Source organism: Sander lucioperca, chromosome 5, assembly GCF_008315115.2.
Source record: "Sander lucioperca isolate FBNREF2018 chromosome 5, SLUC_FBN_1.2, whole genome shotgun sequence".
Lineage (NCBI taxonomy): Eukaryota > Metazoa > Chordata > Actinopteri > Perciformes > Percidae > Sander > Sander lucioperca.
In genome coordinates this window covers 3,216,465-3,242,152 of record NC_050177.1, presented here as the reverse complement: position 1 = coordinate 3,242,152, position 25,688 = coordinate 3,216,465, and the positions used below count along the sequence as shown (strand labels likewise).

The 25,688-nt window shown below is 40.3% G+C and overlaps 1 protein-coding gene across 7 annotated transcripts in view; it reads left to right on the top strand.

Annotated features, from left to right (window-relative positions):
* mcamb (melanoma cell adhesion molecule b) overlaps positions 1-25,688 on the top strand; it is a 48,550-nt gene that overhangs the window by 13,028 nt on the left and 9,834 nt on the right. The window contains exons 2-17 of one of the 7 annotated variants that reach the window (XM_031297046.2): positions 13,087-13,211; positions 13,304-13,535; positions 13,919-13,989; positions 14,086-14,173; positions 14,323-14,502; positions 15,333-15,460; positions 15,641-15,782; positions 15,901-16,019; positions 16,722-16,863; positions 17,177-17,304; positions 18,161-18,302; positions 18,629-18,697; positions 19,634-19,663; positions 20,115-20,238; positions 21,812-21,923; positions 22,081-22,970. In XM_031297046.2, coding sequence (XP_031152906.1) covers positions 13,087-13,211; positions 13,304-13,535; positions 13,919-13,989; positions 14,086-14,173; positions 14,323-14,502; positions 15,333-15,460; positions 15,641-15,782; positions 15,901-16,019; positions 16,722-16,863; positions 17,177-17,304; positions 18,161-18,302; positions 18,629-18,697; positions 19,634-19,663; positions 20,115-20,238; positions 21,812-21,923; positions 22,081-22,110 — 1,862 coding nt within the window. In that variant the 3' untranslated portion in view covers positions 22,111-22,970. Of the gene's footprint in view, positions 1-13,086; positions 13,212-13,303; positions 13,536-13,918; positions 13,990-14,085; positions 14,174-14,322; positions 14,503-15,332; positions 15,461-15,640; positions 15,783-15,900; positions 16,020-16,721; positions 16,864-17,176; positions 17,305-18,160; positions 18,303-18,628; positions 18,772-19,633; positions 19,664-20,111; positions 20,239-21,811; positions 21,924-22,075; positions 22,971-25,688 lie in introns of those variants that run through there. The other 6 variants (XM_031297047.2, XM_031297048.2, XM_036001721.1 and 3 more) reach the window with 6 other exon arrangements.

Sequence of the window (25,688 nt, the reverse complement as noted above, 5' to 3'; positions counted from 1 at the left end):
AGAGTTATTATATAGTGTAGATGACCCATAAAATGTAATTTTGTTGATGTGAATACAGATCATTGATTAGCAGCAGTGACAGCAGAGGAATCCACATCTACTCCATCACTTGCTGCTGTATCTTTTTCATTCTGACACAGTGATTTGTGTGCTTCTTCACTTTTCCTCTCTGCTCTGAGGTCAAACGCACACAGAGTCCTCTCTGTCCTTCTGCTAAGTATTGCCAAAGTGAAAGAAACCTTCACTGCCTGGCCCAGGGGCCTCTCTCTTTTGCCCTCTGGTCTCTTTTGCTTTTTAGCGTGATTGAGATAAGACTCCAGTGCTGCTTGTTTACCGGAAACCGTGGCTAATTGCTGCAAAGGGCTAGCTGCTGGGCTAGTGTCAAATGTAAGTTATATTACTAATAAACCTATCATCGCTCCCCCATTCTGTGGCTAGAGGTGCAGTTAAGGCAGGATGATTTGGGCTGTGGTGGGCTTGACCTGGTCAAAACATTTCTTTCACATTTGTTTGTTTATATGCATGTGATTTCTTAAGTGGCAGTGTGTTGAGCTCTCGTTGCCACTGCAGATAGATGCTAGAAAGAGAACTAGCAGAGATTTGAGCTCTAGGAGTACAAAGTTGGAGCTGATCCTTGGATCTGAAGTTGCCCTCCGGGAGCTTCACAGGCACAAGTGGAGACCTGTCAGGATCTCTGTCAGTTCTCTGATAGTTCAACACCCTGCTTAATAATGGATGTTGTTTTCCTGAAATAATGCTCTGTGCTGATCTAATGCACATTAGGATCCTTTTAACCTAATGCAGGCCTCAGCCATGACACTGTGCCGCTGACTCCACAGAGCAGACTGATGTGTTTGCTGTGGCTGCACAGTGTTACAGTAGGTAACTGTGGATAGATAACTTTTATGGTTCATCTCCTCTCTGAATTACTGTTTGTCTGGGTTTGTTAAGGTCTTAATTTATATATATATATTTTTTTGTTTTAATATGTTTTCTGTTATAAGAGTATATCTCAAAGCTGTAGTTAACATCAGTTAGTTATTTTTGTGCTTCAAGTTCTTTCTCTTCTGATGAAACTGTGATTACTGAAACATCCTTTTCTATCTAGGTCACAACAGACACTCAGTAGAAAGTGATCTGATGTGATTTGGTTCAGTTTCAGTCATTTCATCTTAATTGGCTCTTGGTAGAAACATCTGATGCAGTCAAAAGAGATCATTGTTTTCATCGCTCTTCATCATGCTGCACAAACAACCTCAAATCACAACATGTGAAATATTTTAAATCAATCTTATTATATGTCCTGTGATAAATAGGCAAAGCTTTTGGCAAGTAAAGCATGTGAGCATCACATCATCACTGGTACTGATTTTTGCTAGAACTTGAGATGACGTCAGTGCGATTAAGAACATTTTTTGGGCAATTTGCACCAAATGACCAGTTTAATTTTTACCTGTGAATCCTCTTCCACTGTCCTGTGGATTAGAACTTGTGTAGCCAGTGTCGAAAGCAGCCTTAAATGGTATCTTTACCTCTATTATGTAATGTATTATCTATTTAAACAGGATGTGGCAGGACACAACAAAGTGAGGGATAGTTTGTTTATTCAAGTATAAACCAATGGGATATCATAAGGAGAATATGGTAGTGCGTAGAAGAGGTACACATCCAAAAAGGTGTGACGATATTAGGGATGGGCGGGAATACTCGATTCCTTGATCACTCGCCGAGAGGGAACTCAAGGGGTTAATGAGTTAATATTAAACAAAAAGGGCTCACAACTCAACCAACTCTGGTCGAAATAATAAAAGATGAACGGCATGCGATCACTTGATCTGGGAAAACGTTACTTGTGCCCATCTCTAGACAATTACATTTTTTCATGAGTTCTTTACAGGTATCAATACTTAATGTAATGGGTTATATTGTCACTAAATGTCACTTGACCAACTCTGTAATCATACAACTGTCTTGTGTTGTAATGTTACGTGAAAGCTTGCAGGTCGTAAACATGGGAATTATTCCTGTATCTACCATCCATCCTGTAGGGCATAAACCCCACATTAGGTCACCACTTCCTTTAACAGATTCAGGACTGAAAGTTTTTCCATGACGTGAAAGTGCCCGTTTCATGGGATCTTTAACTCTTCCAACTAAGGGTGTGAATCTTCACTAGTCTCACGATTCAATTACGATTATCATTGGAATGCATTAAATTTCCGACACGGTTTTTATTTTGAAATGCCAGATTGCATTTGAACTTATATAACACAAAACAACAGCGTGTGTTGCCCTGTAGCAATCGGACCATTTGTCTTGGTAACACTGGCACTTTAACAAGGGTGATTTTAGATTAATATAAGATTTTGGTACAGATACTTTCATATCAAACACACACATATAAAAACTGACCCCTGTAGGTTGCAAATAGATGTCCTGTCATAAAAAAGAGCAGTTAACAATTTTGCGATTCATTATTGCCACTTGCAGCGTCCACCAAAAAAGGAGAGATCTGCTGCTGAGTACTTTATCCCGTGAGTCAATGGGTAAAAAGCTTTCAGTGTGTGTGTTTGTGTATCTGTGATCTATCTTTAGCCACAATATGCCAGCAGCAAGCAACGTACATCTCATATTTGTGAAGCCATGTCATGGGACCTCTCTCGTTCTCGTTCTCTCTCTCTCTCTCTCTCTCTAAGTTTCTGTACCGTCACAATCAGCAATGCAATGTACAAAAATACCTTCCCTGTTGGCCTTTCCCATACTTCCAAAGCAGCGTGTGTTATTTTACTTATGCCTGCTCACAGAGTGGCTGATATGGAGACCATTTTGTCGTGTGGGAAAGAGGATGGAGGGGGCGTTCAGACCACTATGGGAGCAAGCAGGAGGAAATGGCCCACTGAGATTTACACACACACACACACACACACACACAGATGCATACAAAATATGTGTTGAATAAATGACATGGGACTTCATGTGGGATGCGGTCATCTTCCCATGACCATAAAAATTAAATTACTCTCACAATCTCACGTGTGTGTGTGTGTGTGTGTGTGTGTGTGTGTGTGTGTGTGTGTGTGCATATCAAAATAGCTGAGTGTGGAAACTAAAGAGGAGTCGGTCTTGTTGCCAAGTGGTTATCAAAGGCTGGGGAACAGCGTGGACTTTCTTTGGGGTGTAACTGCTGAGGGAAGACCAAAGAACTGCTTATCAAAGAGGGATTAGCCTCAGGTCAGTGGACCTGGGCTGCTCCTCGTAGCTAAAGGCCTGCAGTTGGCTCTTTACAGCTGGGGTATGAGACTGCTCACAAATGAATTTGATGGCAGTCCAGAACTCTTCCAGCAGTCAAAGTGCCTTCCGACTTTATTAAAAAGTGTACAGACATGGCATAACAAACCCAAAATGTGGAGTGAAACAAAAAATTGAATAGGCCTTTTTCAATGCAAATGTTTTGACTTGTTAAACACAGGTCTAACTAACAACATTATTATTATTATTACTGCAACAGAGCACCTGTGCAGCACCTGCGCTTTCCCGCTGTGACAAGTCAAAATCTGCTGTGAAAGAAGTTTATGGATGCGAGTCATTTGGGAACAATAAAAGAACAAGAGTACCTCACAGTATCTCATAGGGGTGGGAATCACCAGAGGCCTCACCATATGATATTATCACGATACTTACCTTATGATACAATATTATTGCGATTTTAAAGATATTGCAATAGTTTGCGATATATTGCAATGTATTACCTTTTTTCTAACTTCAAATTTCTCAAATTATTTCCCCTAAGGAAAACTTTGTTAATATCTGTTTTATCTAAAAAGATAAATTTCTCTGTTTGTTCATCTCACTTGAGTTTTATTGCTGCAAAATGGAATTGTCAAGCAGACAAACTGACCAACACATATATAATGATAGATCGATACTTGGCGTCTGTGTATCGATACAGTATTGCCACGGAAAATATTGCGATACTATGCTGTATCGATTTTTTTCCCCCACCCCTAGTATCTCACACTCAAGTTTACCCTAAATGTAGCAAGAAAGGCTCAAGTTGTTTCCCCAGTATTGTTACCCATTTTTTAAAATGTAGTCAATTTTTAGAGTTCAGTTTAGTTCATTATTTAGTGTTTTCTCTCAAAAAGGGGGCATGATAGAAACCGGCATAAAGTGTGAGATTCCAGCTCTTACTGTCGTCCAGAGAAAACAGTAATGCTTTTTAAAGCAATAATTCAACAGGTTTCAGTGTTACCGGGGGTTAAGTGACGATTAGACTTGAGGAAGTTACTGCGCTCGGCTGAGAAATAGTCTGGCACGTAACTCCTTAGATTTGACGCTACGTACAGATTTAAACAAATGAGACCTAACGTGTTCATTTGTTACCTTTGGATGGAGCCAGGCTAGCTGTTTCCCCCTGTTTTCAGTATGTATGCTAGGCTAAGCTAATTAGCTGTTGGCTGTAATTTTATTTAATTTAATTTATCATAAAGACATGAGAGTGGCAGGGATTTTTTCCTTACTATAGCAAAAAAACTAAACCTTAAATAGGTTATGCTGTGAGAGAACACAAACAAAATGACCTTATAGGATACCCATCCAAAACTTTATTGCTGTACTGTTGTACCAGTTGTAAGTCAGCAGACCCCTCCTGAAAGATAAACTGGAGTCTTGCATGCTGAGAACCGAGCCAGGTCTGATCTGTACAACAGGTGGTCTGTTGAAATGGAATATAGTGTCAGATCACCAGGAGAAATCAGAGAGCGAAGTGACTCTCCCTATCTCCCCTGGTGTGTGGTCCACTCTGATCCTCTCCACTGTATTTACATTCTTTGTATCCTTCGTCTCCTCTGCCTTTTGGAAATCGTTAATTCTGATGGCATGTTGAGTGGATACTGCCGGCAGTCGGCTCCAGCACCCTGGGGGTGTGTGTGTGTGTGTGTGTGTGTGTTAGGAAAAGTGTCTGGCAGGTCACTATGACAAGTTGACCTTGTTTTCTCTCAGGCATCGTGGGAATGTGCAGTTTGGTTGCTGCAGCTGCCACTGTCCGTCTCATTGTCTCTGCACACAGCAATTAAAACATCACCTGAACCCCACTGTGTATTAGGGTCCTATATCTATCTATGATTTTTTGTATTATTAATTACATGTCAGTTTTTTTCTTTGATCTATTGCTTAATTGTCAGTCTAGAAAGACATCAGAAAGTGGTAAAAGGGGGCATCCTTGTTGCCCAAGATGCATGATACCACATAACCGTTCCGCTTCCAGCAAAACAATGCAGGGTTTTCAGACAAAAAGCTGAACCAGGCTCAATTTTATTCTCCAACTCAATGCGACGTCATCCTGCGTTAGCCAGTCAAATACATGCAAGCGCACATTCATGGTAAATTACTTTGTAACGTTTACCCCATATTGCAGTGTTTTGTCGTCTACTAGTGGTCAAAAATGTATACGTATAATTTGATAGCGATCAACAACATCTGGTTTACTGATCTGCACGCATCCTATTTTGATCCATTTACATCCTTAAACTCCTGTAATTCCTCAGAGTCCAGTTTCTAGGTGCTATTTCTGTTAGGAGCTGTTGGCTAGTCCTCAACTTTAGGAGAGTTACTGTGTGCAGCCAGCATAGCGGGAATAGAGCCATCCACTCAGCCCAAGGTCGTAGCAACAAGACTAGTTTTAGAAAGGTCTCCCCTTGATGTAACCTTAATGAGGGCGCTAGACTCCTCATTAATAAATGAAAGCCTTCCTAACTGGTAACAAGCAAACAGGATTAAAAAAAGCATGCATATTTACGAAGAAACAGTAAAACACACTTGTGTCAAAGAGCCTGGTGCCGGAGGGGTTTATGGAAAGATCCTCAATGAGCGCCACTGTGCACTGTGGATCAAAGAAGTTCTGAATTCTCTGCAGAATTACAGCTGACAGGATTGTTAGCTGGATCTTTAGAAATGGCGTAACAGAATCATTAGTACTGCAAAACAGTGGCTGCAAATATCATATTGGTCTCTGCTGTAGAAAAATCTGTCATTCTTTCAGTTGAGTGGCTCTTTTATGGCATTATAAACCCTGCATGTTGAGTTTATGGAGAAATGTGTCTGCTGTGCCAGGAGCTGCGCCGCGGGGGATTTGTGTGTGTGTGTGTGTGTGTGTGTGTGTGTGTGTGTGTGTGTGTCTTGGGTGATTGATGAATGTGTAACAAGGCCTTTAGTGTATACGTTTTCAAGAGTTTCTCACAACATTCCTCTGCACCATTTAGCCAAGATGAGTTGACCCAAACTAAGTGGGGCTACTGTTCTGGCAATGGACAAATGGCAAAGGGCGGCAAAAATGTGGCCGTGTCTGCCCATCCCTCAAATATGTCTATGAAGTTTCTCAGTTTTCCAGGAGATCGGATCTGCTGTATTTGCTTGTCAATGCCAGATTTTCATTATGTGGAGTCACTATGTGCATTCTTGTTAACTTGAACCTTAATTTTCCCCTTAGCCAACTAGCTTCAAACCTTGAAATGAAGAAAACATTTCTTATAATTAATGACAATATAACATATTTATTTTTGTATGGTTTCTTCCAGATAAAGATAAAGGGGCACTCCATTATTGAACTACCATAATATTCAGGGACTTAAAGAGACAGATTTAAGAATAACGAAGCATACAACTTAATGGTCAAATTGGATTTAGCAAAGGCAGAGATATCCTCACTCAAGCGTCAAAATCACTGGATCATATAAATCCCCAAATGCAACTTGATAGCATCTTTTGTTAGACCCTATTTGCCTGTTAAATGCCCCCACCAGGTTGTAACCCAGGCTTTCCACAAGATTAGATATAACATATATGTTAATCAAACTTTAAAAAAAATTGAACTCTACTCAAGCATAATAATCAAGACACTATTTCAGTTTTGATGAAACATGAAGGGATGATACCTTTTTTGTAGGAACCCCCCCCCATGTAAGATGTGCAAGGCCATAACTGCTACACTGCCAGCCAGTTTTAAAACCAGTTATAAATATATTTGGCATGAATAAGAGAGCTGCTGAGTGGAGTGAATGCACCCTTAAAGTAAAAGGTGCCTTTGTGTGACATGACTTCCTGCAGCTTGTCAGGAGCCACACTGAGTGAGAGTTGTTATCTTCGGCTTGATAACATTTCCTTCTCCCCGCAAGATACTGTAAGTGTGCCTTTGAGGGGATCAGTGCGATAAATGTCAGAGGCCACACTAACTGTCAGAGAACCAAACATCCTCTTTCTTCACACATCTCTTGATTTCTTCTCCCGCCCCACCTCTGTCTTTTCTTTCTCTATCCTCTCTTTTATCTGTTTCCTCATATTAACTCTATACTCCACTCCCTCTCCTCAGACCTATTTACATATACACAAAGAGCAGCCTGACCGAGGTACTGTTTTCTCATGATCCCTCTCACTGTCTCACCCTGTCCTGAATTACGGCTGCTATTTCTGATGCCAGGCGGGTCAGTGCACTGTAATTCTGCTGTATCATGTAAGCAAACAAGCTTGATAGGCTATTGTTATTCTTAGATGTGACAGGGCTGGAAACATATCCCCGAGCTGTCGCTTCATTTTACTGGCGTGTCAAAAGGGGAAATATTTGGTTCAAAGTAATATACACTGTGGTTTGCAATGCATGCTGTGTTTCAGTACTAAACAATAACATTATAATTGAATGTAATATGGCCCTTTTTTATTTTTAAGATGACTATAATTATGCTCCCACATGTTGTCTGTGTTCTGCCTTTGTGTTCTCAACAGAGATATCACCTGACAGGATAAGCTAGTGGGTGATGGTAAGCAATTAAATCTAAGTTCATAACAGAACACAAACACAAACACACACACACACACACACACACACACACACACACACACACACAGGGAAGCCTTGCTGTCTCGCTATCTGTCCTCCCTTTTAATATAATATTCTTACTCATCCTTTTATGTCTTGGTTCAGTGGAGTTGCAGCCTTTTCTTAAGGGACATGCCAGAAGTAAATTAAACATGAATTAGAGTCTAAGCAGAGGAATCCACCGTATGTAAATATGAATACAGTACCATAAATCTGACCTGGTGATAGAAGAAACAGATTAGATTAGGACTCTGTAATGCAAACAAAACTGCATGCTCTCGGTTTTTTAGATTAATGGATTCTGAACTGCATAGTTCCTTTTAGAAAGAGCAGAAAGGCTGCTGGTGAATCACTGAAATAAGTGGCTGGAAACGAGTGAATGAAACATAGCAGAGTAGGATGTGTGTCATGTGCTCTGAGACATTTGCAAACCATGTAATAATGTGTTTAGTGCTGGAGTCGGGTCTCAAGTTCAGGTCAGTAGTTGGATACAGCTCAGAGACGTGTGTGTGTGTGTGTGTGTGTGTGTATGTGTATGTGTGTGTGTGTGTGTGTGTGTGTGTGTGTGTGTGTGTGTGTGTGCGCGTGCGGGCGGGCACGTGTGTGTGTGTTTGTGACAGATCCTATTGCACATCTGATGGTCTCATCCCACCTCACAGCTCCCAGAAAGACAGGCTGAAAGATCTCAGGTTGTGTGTTTCTGCTTACGCTTGACCTCAGCGATCATCCTGTCTCTCGCTGCTGCTGCTTTGATCAGAGTTTTTCCCCTCAGATTTGAGGATGTTTTTTCCCCGCAGATCCTTAGGAAATTAATGTCTGTCTGTCCATCCATGTAAAAGATATCTTGACAGCTAGTAGCCAGGTTGACCTAAAATTTGTTACGGATATTCACGGTTATTCTGGTGACCTTCTGACCTTTACTCAAGCACCACCATCAGGCCATATTTTCCCACCTTTTACCACTAATATTTTAATATTCATACATTTTTAAAAAGAGAGCTCCAAGAAATCATTGTGGGACCATGTTCTGCCCCTGTGCCACCATTCTGCAACCTAGTTAGGTTAATGTCAAGAGGAGTCCAGGACGATCTGATGTGAATGCCAGTTAATGTGCTGAAGATGGACAGTTTCTCCTCTCCCTCACCGATGACCATCTGTGGTCTGGGCCAGCTGCCGGAGCAGACAAAGGGAGCAGGTCGACTGCAGTCCGTCAACTAAACCCTTCATGGTTAGAGAGTCAAAACAGATTCCAGCCTTTGAACAACCACATGCCTCGACTCATCTGTCTACTGTACCTGTCAGAGGGAGGACTGAAGCGTCTGTTTAAGATATATACGGTCATACTTGTTTAAAAAAAATCATAATGGAAGACTTATCATCCCCTCCAATGACAAAAACTGATTGTGTGTCCTGACAAAAGGCTTTGACTTCATTGTAGACATAACAATGTCTTTGATACCACTTCCCTTTTGAGATTATCTTATCCTTTCTTCCTGTGCTCTCCTTTTGTAACGGGTGTGTTGTGGGGCTTATTTAGTCTTATCTTTAAGTGATCTTGCAGTGCCTTTGAATACAATCCGCCCTCTTTGTGGGATGAGCTGTGTTTTAAGGTGGGAACAGCTGAACCGACATTTATTTCTGTCTAGGGATCACCTGCAGCCTTGACTGAAGCTCGATCATCATCACTGACACAATAATTAAGATATACATGTGTATTGGGTGTATGCAAGTGACCCAGACTCAATTAGCTTCATAAATCAAAGCAAAATATTCGTTTTGACGGCAACATTTCTCTGGTATGTTTTCTGCATATCTGTGGGAATAAAAACAGTCCTGTTATTGTAAGGATTTTCCTCTTTCTGTGCCGTGAGAATCCTTTTATTATGCATTCTTGTAAATTTGAGGCTTAATTTCTAAGTCTTTTTTTTTTTTTTTACATTGTATGACAATATCACACTGTATATTAAATATGTGCTTCCACAACTTTAATGATGTTTTTTGATACTGTTTTCTTGGGAAATAGGCTTATTCATTTTTTTTTTGCCAAGAATTGCATGAGAATGATCTTCTCCGCTGCACCTTCATATCAAGTGAAATATATTCTTTATTTGTTCATTAAAGCTGAATTGATTAGTTAATTAAACCAACTATTTGCCAAACATTAATTTATTTCAGCTTCTTAATTGTTGCTTTTTTGTTGTTTGCTTGGATGTATGTGATGACAAACATCAGAACATCTTCGGGTTATGGATTGTTGGTCGGACAAAACAAATAATTTAAAGAAGCCATATTCTGACAATTTATAGACCAAGATTAATTGATTAATTGAAGAGTGAATAAATTGAGAGTGAAAAGTTTCAGCTGTAATATTCATTGTTTATTTGTTATAGTTCAGAATGAAACTGCTGTGAGTTTTTGTTCCTTTTTTATTTGTATTCAATTGCATTGGTCAGATGACACACACACACACACACACACACACACACATACACATACACATACACACACACACACACACACGTACCTGAGTTCCTGTCTTACTTCCACATGCAAAAGCACCACATCATCGTCGTAGTGACTCCACTTTGTAGGTTGCCACAATCTTGTCTCCTCTTCTTTCCTCTCCTCAGCAGCAGATATTTACTTTAGTGTACAGAGCACATTCGCCTCTCTTGTGGAAATCACACTCAGCATGTGAAATTGTTGTCTCAGGATCAAACACACACTTCAGGGCAAAGCTATTGTTTGCTGAGGGGAGCTCATAAAACTGGAGAGGCCCAGCATTTCCAGCATGCTGCTGTCAGAAGAGCTGCTCAGCTTTATTCTGTCATACTGATTTAGGACTATTATCAAATGTGCATTGACTCCAATATCTGCTCTCTCATTACCAGAGAGGATCGATCTGAGGCCTTGGAGTGCCAGCCGCTCTGATTGATGCACTGTGGAGATGAATGCTGGTCATATTACTAATGAGATTTGATTGAGATTCCCCTGAGCAGAGACAGGATGGGGAAAGAGTTTGTGAAACATTCTGTATGATGCAAACTAGAATCTGAAATTGGCCCTCTGAATCCCACTTTTCACTGTAGGTAAGTCCTCAGGTGGGGGATGGGATGCTGCGAGTGAGTCAGCAATGTCCTTCCATTGCTAATGGCCAGGAAATGTCCATGTGAGGAGGCTAATTGGATTTCTTTATGAAAGCATCCGTCCAGCTCCATTAGCCGTCGGTAAACAGCAAGACGCTGCAGAGGGAGAGGCAGGTGGGAGAGTAAAGGGGACAGAAGGAGAAAGATTCAGAAAAGAACGGGGAGGCATGTTTATTGTTGATGCAGGGCAAGGAGCAGTCAGAGGTTTAGTTTGGGGGGGAGGAGTGGTAAATGTTTGTTATCCGTGCAGATGATGAAGGAATGAAATGCCAGCAGTGAAGCAGGGATGTGTCTGCTGGGTAATAAGCTCATCAGCAGGCAGCCCTTGTGTGGTAATTCACTTAACTGCAAGACTACGCATCTGATCATTTTTCCTGGATGAAGTGTCTCTGGATACCTGATATAATAAATAAAATGTAAAACCGTTAACCATTTCTGTATAATCTACTGTTCACTCTTTTTGGCAAAAAATTGTTGGTAGGTTCGCAGAGCTTTTTTTCTAACACTGTGCCCCACACTCGTGGCTGGAAAGTACTCAGTCTTTAAGTTTTTTACGTTAAAGAGCTGTCTGGTAAATCTCACGGTCTTCTTCAGTAGATGGAGCGGCCCAAGTAAGTAACTAAGCAAACTCGATTTGCTGTGGAAGACCTTGAGACATTAGTAGGAAGCGTAGCCCTGAAAATCTTGATGTGAAATTTTACTCTGTAAAAAAAGTGTTTATATAATAAAATATAATGTAAAAAACGATCCGTGTGAAACTGTGTTTTATTATATATTGTCTGTTGTGCTTCTTGAGGTTAAAAAGAGTAAAAAAGGTCAATGCAGGACACAGATTAACCACATTTACATTTTTCTGAGCAACTCTTGACATAAACTGCAAGAAAAGCTACATTCAGCAACACAAGGAAAGGCTAAATCAAACCTGGCAGCCTTGTTACCTCCAGGCTACATCAGACACACTGCGATGTAAAGTGTAATTTGGGGTCCCTCCTATAGACTAGTAGGATAGCAAGAGACCCTGGAAGGGGAAAACCACTCGTTCCTCAGAGACAGATCATGGAAGAACAGTGGGGCTACTATGCTGCCTGTAAATTGAGCCTTTCTTCCTGTGAGAGTGTGACATGGTGGAATGCAGCACATTAATGTGGACATGGGTGGGCTTCTCATTCCTGTCATAGCATCTCTCTCTTCCCTTTGACCCTCCATGACTTTCTTGTCTCTTCTTTTTGCCTCCATGCATCTTTTGAGTTTGTGTCAACAGGGTGTGGATGCAAAACTTTGTTTCTCCATTATAATTCAGGTTCTTGTAAGGATGATAATCATTAGTCTAAGCTAATAAACTCGAGGTTCTGTTGTATCACAATCCCGTTCATTTCAGGTTCAGTTCAATGAAGCTTTATTGGCATTATGTTTTGATTAGGCTGATATACTGCATAGGCCAATATTGGCAGATATATATTGGTATTGGCATGCATTTTGCAAGATAAATAAAAAGAAATGTCAGCACAGAGAAGTTTGAGGTAATTTAGAAACCATATCTCTGTTACATAGTTTGTTCACAACTTTAAGGAATCCTTATCAGAAGTACTAGTTTATGAATGAATCAATAAAACACATTTATGTGATATTCCCATCACATTTTCCACAACGTATTCATTCATTAGAGGTTTGAATGGCACTCTTTCAATCCTGAAATCTCGCTGGATTTTGGAAATTTGCAGGGGAACTTGAGTATTGACAGATGCCGGCTCAATCAAACAAACATGTACACCAGCCTTCCCAATCAGAGACTGGAAGGCTAAAAGAGCATTTCTATTCTATTACCAAAGGTCTTTGATACAAAAAAACATTAAGAACATATTTAAACTCACTCACTTTAACATGGTTTTATTACTGCAAAAGTAAATTAATAATGTGATTGCAGTTGAATATGAAGTGAGAACTACTCACTCAAGTACAATTGCACAAAAACTCTCATTATGGTGCAAATATGTGATTGATGGAAATAAATGACTGAAAATGTTGAACAGACATATTTAACAACAACCATATTCTCTTTCTCCATTTCAGTGTGGGCTAATGTGGATGTGAACATGGAGGACAGAGTGGAGGTGTTCAGGGGAGATACAGCTCAGATTACCTGCCTGTTTACATCATCTGACGGCGTCGGCGGCATGATTATACAGTGGTTCTACGTGAGTTTCTTTAAGCCTGATGCACGCGTACACAGAGAGGTATGATGTGTCCATGCATGCAATGTTTCATCCTTTTGTACTCCAACCTTTAGGTGAAACCTTCGGGTGAGAAGCAGAAAATCTACTACCAGGACACCACCATGAAGTTTGTAGACCGAGGCACACAGTTCACAGAGCGGATGAGTGTGAATGGTACCGGAGCCACTGGAGAAATAGTGCTGACTATCAGCAACGTGCAGCCGGTAGACGAAGTGGAATTTATCTGTCTCATTAAAGGTCTAACAGATGGGACTGGGGAGGGACGCACAAAGCTGAAGGTGTTCGGTAAGATTAGCTCAAAAAAAAAAGAAAACACCCTCAAACTCTTTTTACTCCCACACTTCATAGATAATTTATGTATCACAATGTTTACAAAGTCACCCCCCCTCGCACAATGTCACAATTTGTGAAATTTCAACTTATTTCATCCTTATTTTCTTTCAACTAACACCTAAACTTTTTTCAGCTTTTTTACTTTAACTAAAACTTCAGCTCATTGCAGCTATTAGCCTTTAACTGACACCTCAACTCGTTTCAGTGCTTCCAATGACACTTCAACCTACATATGCATATGAGACAACATCAAATGATCAGCTGCCTGAACAGACATTTTCTAAAACAAATTTAGCCTTTTCTAGTTCTTGATTCAGTTCTTAATTGCTATGCAGAAACACCAGAACGTCCCACCATTGAGGGTGTGCAAACAGGGATTTCAGTCAACGAAGACAGCCCATCCAAGGTAAACAGGCTTTGACACATCAGAGTATAAAAATGCTGAAATTACCATTAGGCTACAATTTAATTCTTTTGAATTTGGTCTTTTCTCATCCTACAGATTGGGATCTGCGAGGTCAAAAATGGCTTCCCCATGCCAAACATCACTTGGTACCGAAACAACACGCCACTACGCGCTGATCGGGATGGTGAGACAGATTGAGATCAACATCTGACACACATTATTTTCGTTTGTGCTTAATGTGATTTAATGTGGTTTAATGTCTTTTCCTCCACTTCCCTCCCTTTTCTTCCCTTGTCTTGTGCGTTTCAAAATGTTTTTTTTTTTGTCTTCCAGTGGTGAAGGTGGTGCCCAGCATTACTACTGAATCCACTAAGCTGGTCTCAGTTAGGAGTGAGCTGAGCATGAAGGTGACAAAGGAGGACAAAGATAATCTGTTCTACTGCGAGATCACCTACTTTATTCCTGGAGGAACAAAGATGACCGAGACCAACCGTATTAACATCACTGTATACTGTGAGTTCCACACATAGTATAACCGTGCGTTCAAGGACGTCAGAAAAACGTTTTTCCGAGTGAAAACGTCATCATTCACGTCCCTTCCTGTGGGAATCAGAGGTGGGAAACTCGGGCCAGATTTTGCTCACCGAGTTGGTGACGCGTTGTTGACAACTGACGTTTGATGTAGGCGAATTTGGTTCACTCAACATATTTCAATGGCAATATAGTTATTTATTGTGGACAAACACCTCTGCTGAGAAACATACACAGACATAACATGTTTCAAATTATTCATAAATAGGCCTATGTATAAAAAAAACAACAACACATTATCCGTGTCCTTTCCCATTCGTTGTCCTGCAGATAACACAAACACCTGACGATGTGCTGTTTGTATGCTCGCATAAGAAAACAGCAGCAAATTATTGTGGCCTCCATGTTTTCACCAGGTTTTCGCACACCTGATGCTCTAGGCTACGGCCAACAGTTGGTGGCAGTCATGCAACAAGTTGTTATGCCAAACGCCAATATAACAGTAGAAGAAGAACACGCATCCCGACATGTGAACGCTGGTAGTCGGAAAAACAACGTAATCACGGGGGGCGGTCCCTGTCATTCCGAGGTGGCATGAACGCGCCATAACACCAGTATAATGCTGGACTAGGAGACCACATAACAAGTTTCTTTCAATGAGAGACAATCACAGTTTTAAATGGTGACGCCAACTGCCCCACATTGACCATGGTTATGATACACTATATCATCAATCTATGTTGACACCAAAATATTACGCCCATATGTGCATTAAAACCTTCTCTGACCTTGAATTTCTCTCTCTGTTTCAGACCCCTCCACAGCTGTAAGTGTTTGGGTGGAGTCACCAAAGGGCAAAATTAAGGAAGGAGACTCGATCGAAATTCACTGCCAGGGCAATGGGAATATGCCATCCTCATTCTTCAAAATCAGTAAGAAAGTAAGAAAGATCAACCCTTTTTATGCTCATTATTCATGCATATGCAAAGGCAGCGGCATAGTGACTACTACCTACTTTGTCTGATCACAATTTTCCTGAGTTGTTGATGTCCACATTTCCAAATAATAACAGTTACTGTATGTTTTTGTGTTGATTGAAGATTACTTTTGCTTTTTGAAGGGTAGTGAATTGGCAATGGGGGATGGCAATGTGTTGGTGATGGATAATGTGACCCGTCATCAGAGCGGAGTTTACGAATGTACCTCTACAGACACGGACACCTTTGATGAGATCTCGGGAAACACCACAGTGTTTGTCAACTGTAAGGAATCTGCTCTGATATGATTTGTGACCATGACAATGAATACATTCTACCAGCACTACAACTGCCTGTGCCCAGTATGACATTTTTTCTCTCTCTCCCTGCTGTGTGTGTGTAGTCCTCGATCCTGCTGTTGTGATGCCTGAAGACACCGTTGTGGTGGCCCAGGGAGAGGACCTGATGGCAACCTGCAACGCCCTCTCTTCTCTCTCTCAGACACAAACAGTCTGGATTAAGGTCACATAAACACATGCAGTACAGTTCAATTACGCAAACCGAAACACCCAAATGAATTAACATGCATTTAGAAAACCCGACACACTAATGTTTAGTGTGCAATCAGGTACAGTACTGTGTGAAACATCAGTAGATTTATGTTGGGATCATACTACACTACATGTTTGCCTTTTGAGACGGTAATTTTGTCAAATTATGTGATCATAGAGTCAGTAGCTCATTTTTAGGATGTGCAGACTCAACTATCAGTATAGAAGTTCATCATGTAGAGATGTCTGTTAAACGTGTGGAGCCACTGTAAAAGGGAGCCCATAGTTATGACTTGATTAGATTGTTTTCGTTGGCAGTGGCTTATCTAGAAGTTTTGGACACCAAAAAAAAAAGCAATTGAATATTATTTTGTGATTGGCTGTATATTAGTTGTAGTAACAAAGCTCAGTTTTTCATGTAAAATATAACTTTAAATTTGATCAAAGGATTGTTTGAACTTTTTCTGCAAAACTTTGTGTGAAACATTTGTTGAAGCAGCCGTCTGATCTACTAAAGACTACAAAGACTAGTCCACTGGTAACCCCTGCTTCATATTAATGTGTGCATAATGTGACAGTGTGTGTGTGTGCGTGCATGCATGCTTGTGTGTTAAATGTGCTTTTTGTATCTGTGTGTGTGTGTGTGTGTGTGTGTGTGTGTGTGTGTGTGTAGAACGGGGTGGAGATTTCAGTGGGCCACAGTTTGACCCTGAAGAACAATACGTTTGAGACAGCAGGGACATACATGTGCGTGGTGACTGTTCCTGAGATCGAGGGAATGGAAACCAACGGGACACTTACTGTTTATGTCCAGGGTAAATCTGATTACAGATACTGTAGACTGAATAAAAAATTGCTTTCTAGTCTGTAATCAATGTTATTCATCAAGAAATATCCAGATATAATGCAATGTTAGGTTTTTTTTTTTTTTGAGTTTATATATGTTTTATGTTTATTTTTGTAGTTTATTTTTTACATTTTTGTGTAGTTTCAGTTGCATTTTTTAGTTAATGTGGCAGTTTTTAAAGGAAAGGTGGATTTGTGTGTTAGCAACAGGCACTGTGAGTAGCTATAGGTATGGCCGTGTGAGAAATGTTTAACTTAGTATTTCTTGCTCTTTCTTTGTAGGTCCACCTGACATCTTGGAGCTAGAAAACACTGAGATTGACGCGAGTTATGAGGAGACAGTCAACCTGAGCTGCCATGTCAGAGGCTTCCCTGCTCCCAGTATTATCTGGACCACCTCTGATGGAAAGGTACAGCAGAGGGAAGCATCCCATTCTTGGATTAGCTACAGCTGCAGCAGAAATGCTCAGTTTTTCCAAATGTTTACTCACTAGATTGATCTCTTCAAACCCAAAGACTCAGGTCCCACATGACAAAGTTGTGTCATTCAAACAGTTTACAGTATAGGATCCACACTGTTACTGTACATTTTACTCTACATATTATAAATGTTGGAGCAGACTGTGTATCACTTGTGAATTGGATGTATTTTTGCACTGTGTTCTAGAATTCATGGTAATTACAGTAATTTGCCTAACTGGGATATTTATTGAAGGTAATGTTGCAATGAGCGAGTGGATGACATTGGTTGGTCCTCCACTTTGTTCCAGACTGAAATATTTCCACAGCCATTTGATGGATTGCTGTAACATTTGGTATATATACATGGCACAGGGAGGATGTATGCTAACAACAACATCTACTAGATGGATTGGCCTCAGCTGTACTTTGTGTTTAGTGTTAATTAGCTAAATGCTTAATAGTGAACATGGTAAACATCTTCTAAACATCAGCATGTTAGCCTTGTCATTGCCATGTTAGCATTAGCATTTAGCTCAAAGCACAGCGATATCTTCAACCCAGCTGGTCTGATTTTAAAGTATATTTTTTGACGGTGTTTCTGCATTGAAAGAAATCCCTGATTGGCCTGGGAGAGGTGCTATCAGCTGCCAGTAAAGGTTGGTTAGTTGCATTTCAAACAGATGAAGCGCCTTTCTTCAGTCTGTGACAGAATGTGTCAGATCTGACCCATGCAGAAGAAAGGGAAGCATTTTCCGCTGGTGGACCTGCCTTTTTCTCTGTGTTAACTGTGTGTTCTTGTGCCAGAATCTGGAGACAACATCCCAAATGAAGACCGAGGAGGGCGTTAGGAGTGTGGTCAGCGTCACGGTCACCGCTGACATCATCGCTTTCTGCAATGCCTCCAACGAGTTTGGCACTGACACGGTGGCCTTCAACATCACAGCCAGTGAGTTCCTCCTGCTGCTTGCATTTCCTGTCTCTGCTCTTTGTGTTTATTTGGGTGTACATCTCTATCTGTTGTCCTCCTCGCGTCGCCCCTTTCCTTCTGTTCCTCCCCTTCTTGTCTGTGTCACTTCTTTGTTTATTTTTACTTTGTCTGAAGGCCTCAGTCTCTGCCATGTGCTGTAACGTGTTGCCTGTGATTCCTGACATTTCAATCAGTGTTGTTGTTGTTCTGGACGAGACGCTGTGCGGCTGGTAAATGTGCTCCCCTCCTCCACCAGTGTGTTAACAGGGAGTGTCCTTCCATATGTGCCTTTTACCTGTTTTCAGTTATACAAACCACTACACCAGCCACCACCACTACAATTTTCTCCACCACTACAATTTCCTCCGCCACAGGTAAGACCACAGTCACTCTGCACTGTCTGCCTCGCACCACTCGAGTCAAATCAACTACAAAAAGTTTAGAAAATTCAGCAGTGTTGGTTAGCGATCGCTCTGATTAAAAGCTGTGGTTTCTACAAGGTATTTATAGTTCCTAATGGGTGATATCACTGTCATCGCTGCGAGGTTAATAGGCTAATTTGTTGGCATAGCTCTTATTTTCTCCTTGTTAAGTTATGTAATTAAACTGTATTTGCTAATATGCGGTCGTTTTAATAAGTATTACAAATTATCTGAAAAGTTCCCAGAAAAGTTATCAATTAAATCCGATAAAAAGGGTTGAAATGGTTTACCTTCTGCATACAGCAGTGTGCATTTCTGTTATGCTTATCCAATACGGCGTGCAGATACATACACAGTACACAACCACAAACACACGTGTGCATCAGTGTGACTGTAAAAAAGCAGCTGATGCTTCAAATGCACTCAGAGTGAGTCTCCTGACTCCCATTACGGGTGCCGCCTTGTGTTTTCTCTCCTCCTGCCTCCTCTCTCTCTTGTACATCATGCCAGGAAATTTCCCCTTAGAGAAAAACTGTTCTGGGTTGTCGTTTCTGGAAAAGCGCTGGTTAAATGAGCTCAAACAGGGCTGCCCTCGGAAATGACTGTTTTGCTACTGACTATAGTCGGCCTATGAGCTAGATGTTTAAATCAAATCAAATCTCAAATTAAACATTTATTGTGTTCAGTCCAGGCCTCTGTTAAAGGTCTAAAGTGTGTGTGTGTGTGTGTGTGTGTGTGTGTGTGTGTGTGTGTGTGTGTGTGTATGTATGTGTGTGTGTGTGTGTGTGTGTGTGTGTGTGTGTGTGTGTCTCCCCTGCTGATATGAGTTATTTAATACATCCAGCCAACAACTGATAATTGTTCTCATGTGGCTTTTCTCATTCAAAGCAAAAACACCACCAGCAAAAAAAACCTCAGGTTTGTATGTTACACTGCTGAAGACCCCTTCACCTTCCATCTCAAAGGCAAAAAGCTTCCTTCCACTTCTCCTCCACAGCACCTGCCTCTTTCTCACCTCCCAGCATTCATCAGAGCCCCCTCTCTCCTGATGAACAAAATCTCAAACCATAATTGAGTTGTTCATCATCACCTCTTCCTGTGCATGTTGTATATAAGCGCACCTCTCCTCCTACAATCCTGAATGACTTCTTTTCTTTAGGTTGCCAGGTTTAGGTCACCTGAATGACGCTAGTGCTGAACTCTCTTTAGACACGCTGTAAAAATCTACTGCACCTACACACTGTGGAATGCTGCACAGCCTGCCTGATGCGATCCTGTATCCGCCTCTCCTACCCCATACCATCATCTCATTCATAATCCAGTTACAGCCAGTAACCTTGTGGTTGTTGTTGTGCTTCTTCTCCACCAGGGGGCAGGGGTGTTATCATTGCAGTCATCATTATCTGCATCCTGCTGCTAGCCATCTTGGGGAGTGTGCTCTACTTCCTCTACAAAAAGGGCAAGATCTGTGGCCGATCCGGCAAGCAAGACCTGTAAGTACGAGAGCCACTTGCTGTTGGAGGGTGAAGATGCAATGTGTTTTAATCCCCTAGACTCAGCGTCAATTATAGCAGTCATCAAATATTTGTTGGTTCTCAACCAATGAAAGTTTTCGTCCTAGAAACTAAATGGACAAAATAGCTTTTGGTGACAGAATAAGACATGAAAGAAGGCCGTGCGTGCGTGCGTGCGTGCGTGCGTGCGTGCGTGCGTGCGTGCGTGCGTGCGTGGAAAGTGGGCAGAAGAGAGATAGAGAAAGAGGAAGCAGATGTGTAGCTGCGACCGGAGCAGAGTTGGTGTAATAAGTTTAAGTTTTGTACACAGTGTGTGCGGTATCCAAAATAAACCCCAGACTGAAAGCCAAGTTCATTCATTTGAACGGGATTTTAACCCCGACGTTATTCATTTTATAACGTCGGCCCTGGAGGTAACGAGTCTCCCCTGGTTTTCTGATCACGGTCGGAAACGGAGCAATCAGGAAAGGTTAACACATTGATTTTTTAAAAAATTAAACAGCTTATTAACGTGCGCTTGTTGCCCCGTGTGCGCTGATGCGCTCATCTGTTGACATTTCCGATTGCCTTCCTACAGTTGCTTAATAAAAGTGGTCTTTCCACACAAACAAACGTACATGTGTCATTAGTATTAGAGGTGTATAACTATTATCAGACCGGCCCTCGCGGCCTCGAAACACTACTGGCCCACAGGGAAAAGTCCCGACTCTCCCGATTGCCACTCCGCCTCTGGCCGGCTCGCATGCCCAAACAAGTGTGTGTGGCGTGTCTGTTGTTTTGTTCCGGTCTAGCTAGAGCCAGTGTGGTGTTGTAGTTTTTCTAACGTTACTAGTTGTTGCAACAGCATGTGAAAAAAATTACACACAAAAGAACGTTAATCTCACGATAAAAAAATTGACGCCGTTAAAATGGGTTTGTGTTAACGCCGTTAATAACGCGTTTAACTGACAGCACTAAATTTACTACAAGCAACATTGTAGGCATACCCATGTGTGCAGTTAACACACACATGGTTAAAACTGTTGTAATCTATATTTTCATATTAACAATGGACAACGTGTAATGTGAATGGCGCTGCTCAATAATTATCACCAACTCTGCAGTTCCTCTCTATGGAGCTTTGTATTATCAAATAAAAAAATATTAAACTCAATGTTTAAAAGCTCTAAAAGTACACTGTGTATCTGCTCAGCACTAAACAGCATACAGCCACAGTAAGCCACTAACTGATGAACATATGAAGCATTTAGCAGCTAAAGAGCCGGATATTTCCTTCAGGAGTTGGTAGAGACCAAAAATGTAACTGAATGAAGAGTAAACATAAGACTTGCATTTCTCAGGTGGACACAAACTCGACTCCTTTACCATATAAACTTAAAAGGTGATAATACATGTATGTCAGTGTTGTGTTTACAGCTTGTTTCCACTGCCCCCAAACAGCCAAAACGGCAATCAAAACAAACTAAGAATCATCATTGTTCGGGCTGGATAGAAGAACAGTCTATTGCAATATGTATTTTTCTAACTTTAAGGAGTTTTTTTGGTCTTGCAGCACCAAAGAGAAGTCCAGCAAAGATAACATCGTGGTGGAGATGAAAAGCGACAACACAGAGGAAGCTGTGCTCCTCGGGGTCAACGGAGAAAAGCAACCTCCCAACGACCAGGTAGATATCTACTGTTTAACTGAACGGGTTGTAGAGTAAGGTGATGTTGTTTTTCTGCTGATCTGATTATACCATTAACATATTAACACACCCTCAACCCCACCTCTCTCCCTCTTTCTTTGTGTTTTATTGTCTGTGTTTGCCCTCTGGAGTAAAGAGCGGTGAGTACCTGGATGTACAGAAGTGAGGAGGCGACTGCAGACACGGCAACTGCTGCTCTTGTTCTTCCCTCTGAGGCTCAGACCGGCCGATGCCTTCAAGCTTCCACCACAGCTCCTCATCCCAGAGTTATGTCATGGAAAAGCTCAGTCATTCATCAGTTATCATGATGCGAGACTCAAATTATTCCAAGCTGCAGCTTTTGCTTACTGTCCTTCACATCCAGCACATTATTGTTGGAATGAGCTTTAATGAGAAATGATTTTCAGCCCTCCATGACGTAACTCTGCAAATAAATCTCCCACCTATAAACCAAGGACAATCCTTCGCCTAGAGTTCCCATTACCACGAGCCTTGTATACTGCTGATTGTCTGTAGAACAATAATTGGAGCACAACATTGAGCAGGGACTGTTTTTATACCCGACTACGCATCACCTCAGGCAGAGTAATCACTGAAGAGCAGCCTGAAACAGCTCTTTATCAAGTGTACATATTATAATCTATGTATATATTTCTTTATTTAAAATAACTCAATAGAAAAAAACAACCAAAAATAAATGACCAGATAGTGTTTTATTTTGTTTGGGTGCTCTTTATGGAGAGCAAGAAGAGCTTAGGTAGATGTCTTGTTTTTATTTTGGATATTTTTTTTGTCTGTTTCCAGTTTTGCTTAAGTCTGTACACTGAAGTCTTTGGGGATGCAACAATGCCTCTCCCTACAGCCAGTTACAGCCTCACCAAAGTTTTTCCTTTTTTCTCTGAAAAACAAATGTTTAGGTCATTTAATCACACATCATTCAAATTTGTAGTTTTTCCTTCTCTACAGTTAAAATTCTTATCTTTACACTCCCCAGTTTGTGTATATTTAAGTGGCTATTTGTAACTTTCAGTTTGTGTTGATTCTAGCGGCAAAGCGGTAGTGTTTTTACCACACCTGCTGTCGTAAAGGTCTTTTCTTTACGGTGCTGTATTGCCTACCGTATTATCGAGTTGGCGTTACCTGGAGGTCATACAGTTGCGATGAATGTTTTGCTCTGACAGAAAAGCATTAATTTACAATAAGAGAATAAGTTACAGATGCATCGTTGCATTTCAAGTGTTGCATACAGTAAATTAGACTACTATGGATGTATTGTGAGCTAAACCGGGTAACGTTATCACTGTCACTGTGTCAGAATTAAGAGTTTGTTGTAGCAATCAACGTAATAATAACTTAGATTAATATAGAGCATTTCATGAAACCCAACGATGCTTTACACAAGTACAGGGGGACAAGGGAAAAGAAAATAGCAGGCCATCACAAACACGGACTGAAAATGAATAAAAACTGGGCGTTAAATGGAAGGGGTACGTAAGTTAATGTAGGCTACTGACGTACAACCACATCGCACATTGTAAAATTATTTTATGAATGAAATAGACATATTACATACCTAAGGGCCAATTCAGGGACGTTTTTGAGTCATTTACAATCCCGTAATTGTTTCCATCTGTTGAAAGCCCGACCGAGATTGAGGTTTTCGCCCGTCATCTGTCATTTTCCCTTTTTAGCTTTTAGTTGTTCTTTGTTTAATTTCCTTTTTTTCTGTAATGGTCCTACCCCAGTATCAGCCATAACTACAACAGACTTCTAAAATAAAATAAAAAATACAATTTGGTCTATATTAAGAAATCTCCTGCTACCTTTTACCTGGCTGGAAATCTCTGACCCATCAGAATGTGTCTACCTGCTGTAAATCATTTTGTGACTTCGCCGAAAAAAGGCAGTAATAAAAACTATATAAAAATAGCGTTCTTTTCACTGTTAGTCTCGTTTGCTGTTACAAGTCATTTATGATCATTAGATGAAAAATTACACAGTTTCAGAAACATTTAAAAGTTACATATAGTCACTTTAAAGAAGATTTGCAAAACAGGAGAATAATCTGATCAGCATTTGACATAGAAGGGTTAACTTTATTTGTAGTACTGTTTACTTCATGGTTTCTTTCCTTCACAGTCTAGTGAAGTTTTCTGTGCGTGTTTGAGTGGAAGCAATGCTAACAGCCAAGTTAAAAAGATGCCTTAGAAATTCAATCAAAGCCTGTAATTGTTTCTATTTAATGTTTAGTGCACTGATTTCATTGTTGTTATCATTCATTCATGCAGATGAGTTTCTCCAATGTGAAACAGTGGTTTTGTTTTACTATGACTGTATTTTTAGTTATTTTTTAGGAGGAAGGATGAGGGTAGAACAGATTATTGGCCCATGTTAAATATGGCTCACGGCATGAAGTTGCCCTCCTCATAAGGAAAAGACACTTTTATGTTTAATGAATGAATTATGAAATTAAGTAATTCATGTTTTGACTGAAACTTGAAATAATATGTTGGATCCCAGAGAGACACAGAATCCCCCTCAGAATGCATAATGACTAACAACATGAGTACTGAGGAGGGGGGAATGACTGTGACTTCACATATGCAAACTAAGTTTGTAGACAATCAACAATCAAGACGCACTGTGCTCAGTAATGTGCAGGTATCATCCATACCTACCCTTCCTACCCTCTGTTAAGTCTGTTTTGTTCTGCTGTTTTTAAGAACTACCACTGTTAAATGGTTTTGGATGTTTGAATTCTGTAAAATGCCTTTTTAATGCCTTGGAGTTGTGAAATGTAAAATGAATGTCATTAATGACATTCAAACCAATTTACCAACAAATGCATTGTTTGTAGTTTTGGAAACTTATACCAAATAAAGTTTGACTGTTAAAAGAAAATAAGAGCTTAAAATGATTCTAAGTTAGACGTTGAGCTACTTTAATATACAACTTTATGTAAAAGGTTAGGCTGCTAATGTTTAATACAACGAAGATGTTTGAATATCAGATTTCTGTTGTGCAGAATTACAGGTACTGAAAGATTTCTTATTCATTTCCTATAATTCGCTAGAATGCACCTGTATGTATTTGGTACTAATTATAGGGTAATAGAAACCGTGTTCAGTTGGTACTCTTCCAGTTAATTAAGTGTTCGTTAACCTGTAGTGATGTTTGAATGCACAGCTGAATATGAAGAAATGTGAAATTCGTCTAGAGGCAAGCATACAATTCAAAGTATATGGAGAATTATGTTTCTGATATTACATGAGGAATACATGAATATTTACTTGGAAGTCATTCTTTCAAACAGATATCTATTTTTTTCTGCCAGTACAGCAATATGACAAAGTTCTTTCTAGGAAATGATACGCTTGTAACTTTACTTATTCTGTTATTGTTAACGTGCAGACAAATAAATCATGGTCATATTGTTCTGCTCCTGCAGACATACGGTAAATTACATGTTATACATTTAGCAGTCTCTTGGTACACAGAAGGCTTTAAGTTATGTAAGAGTTTTAAAAATGGCTCAAACATGATGCTGATTTGAACCACGGACAGTCAAACTAGATTTAGAGTATAGTATAGAATGTATAGCATGTCATAAAATGTCATAAAAATGTCAAAGTAAAGTATGTCATAAAAAAGTCATAAGAGGTCATGCAATAGTATTTCATAAAAAATGACTTTAAAAATGTCATAGTATATAGTATGTCATAAAAAAGTCATTAAAAAGTCATG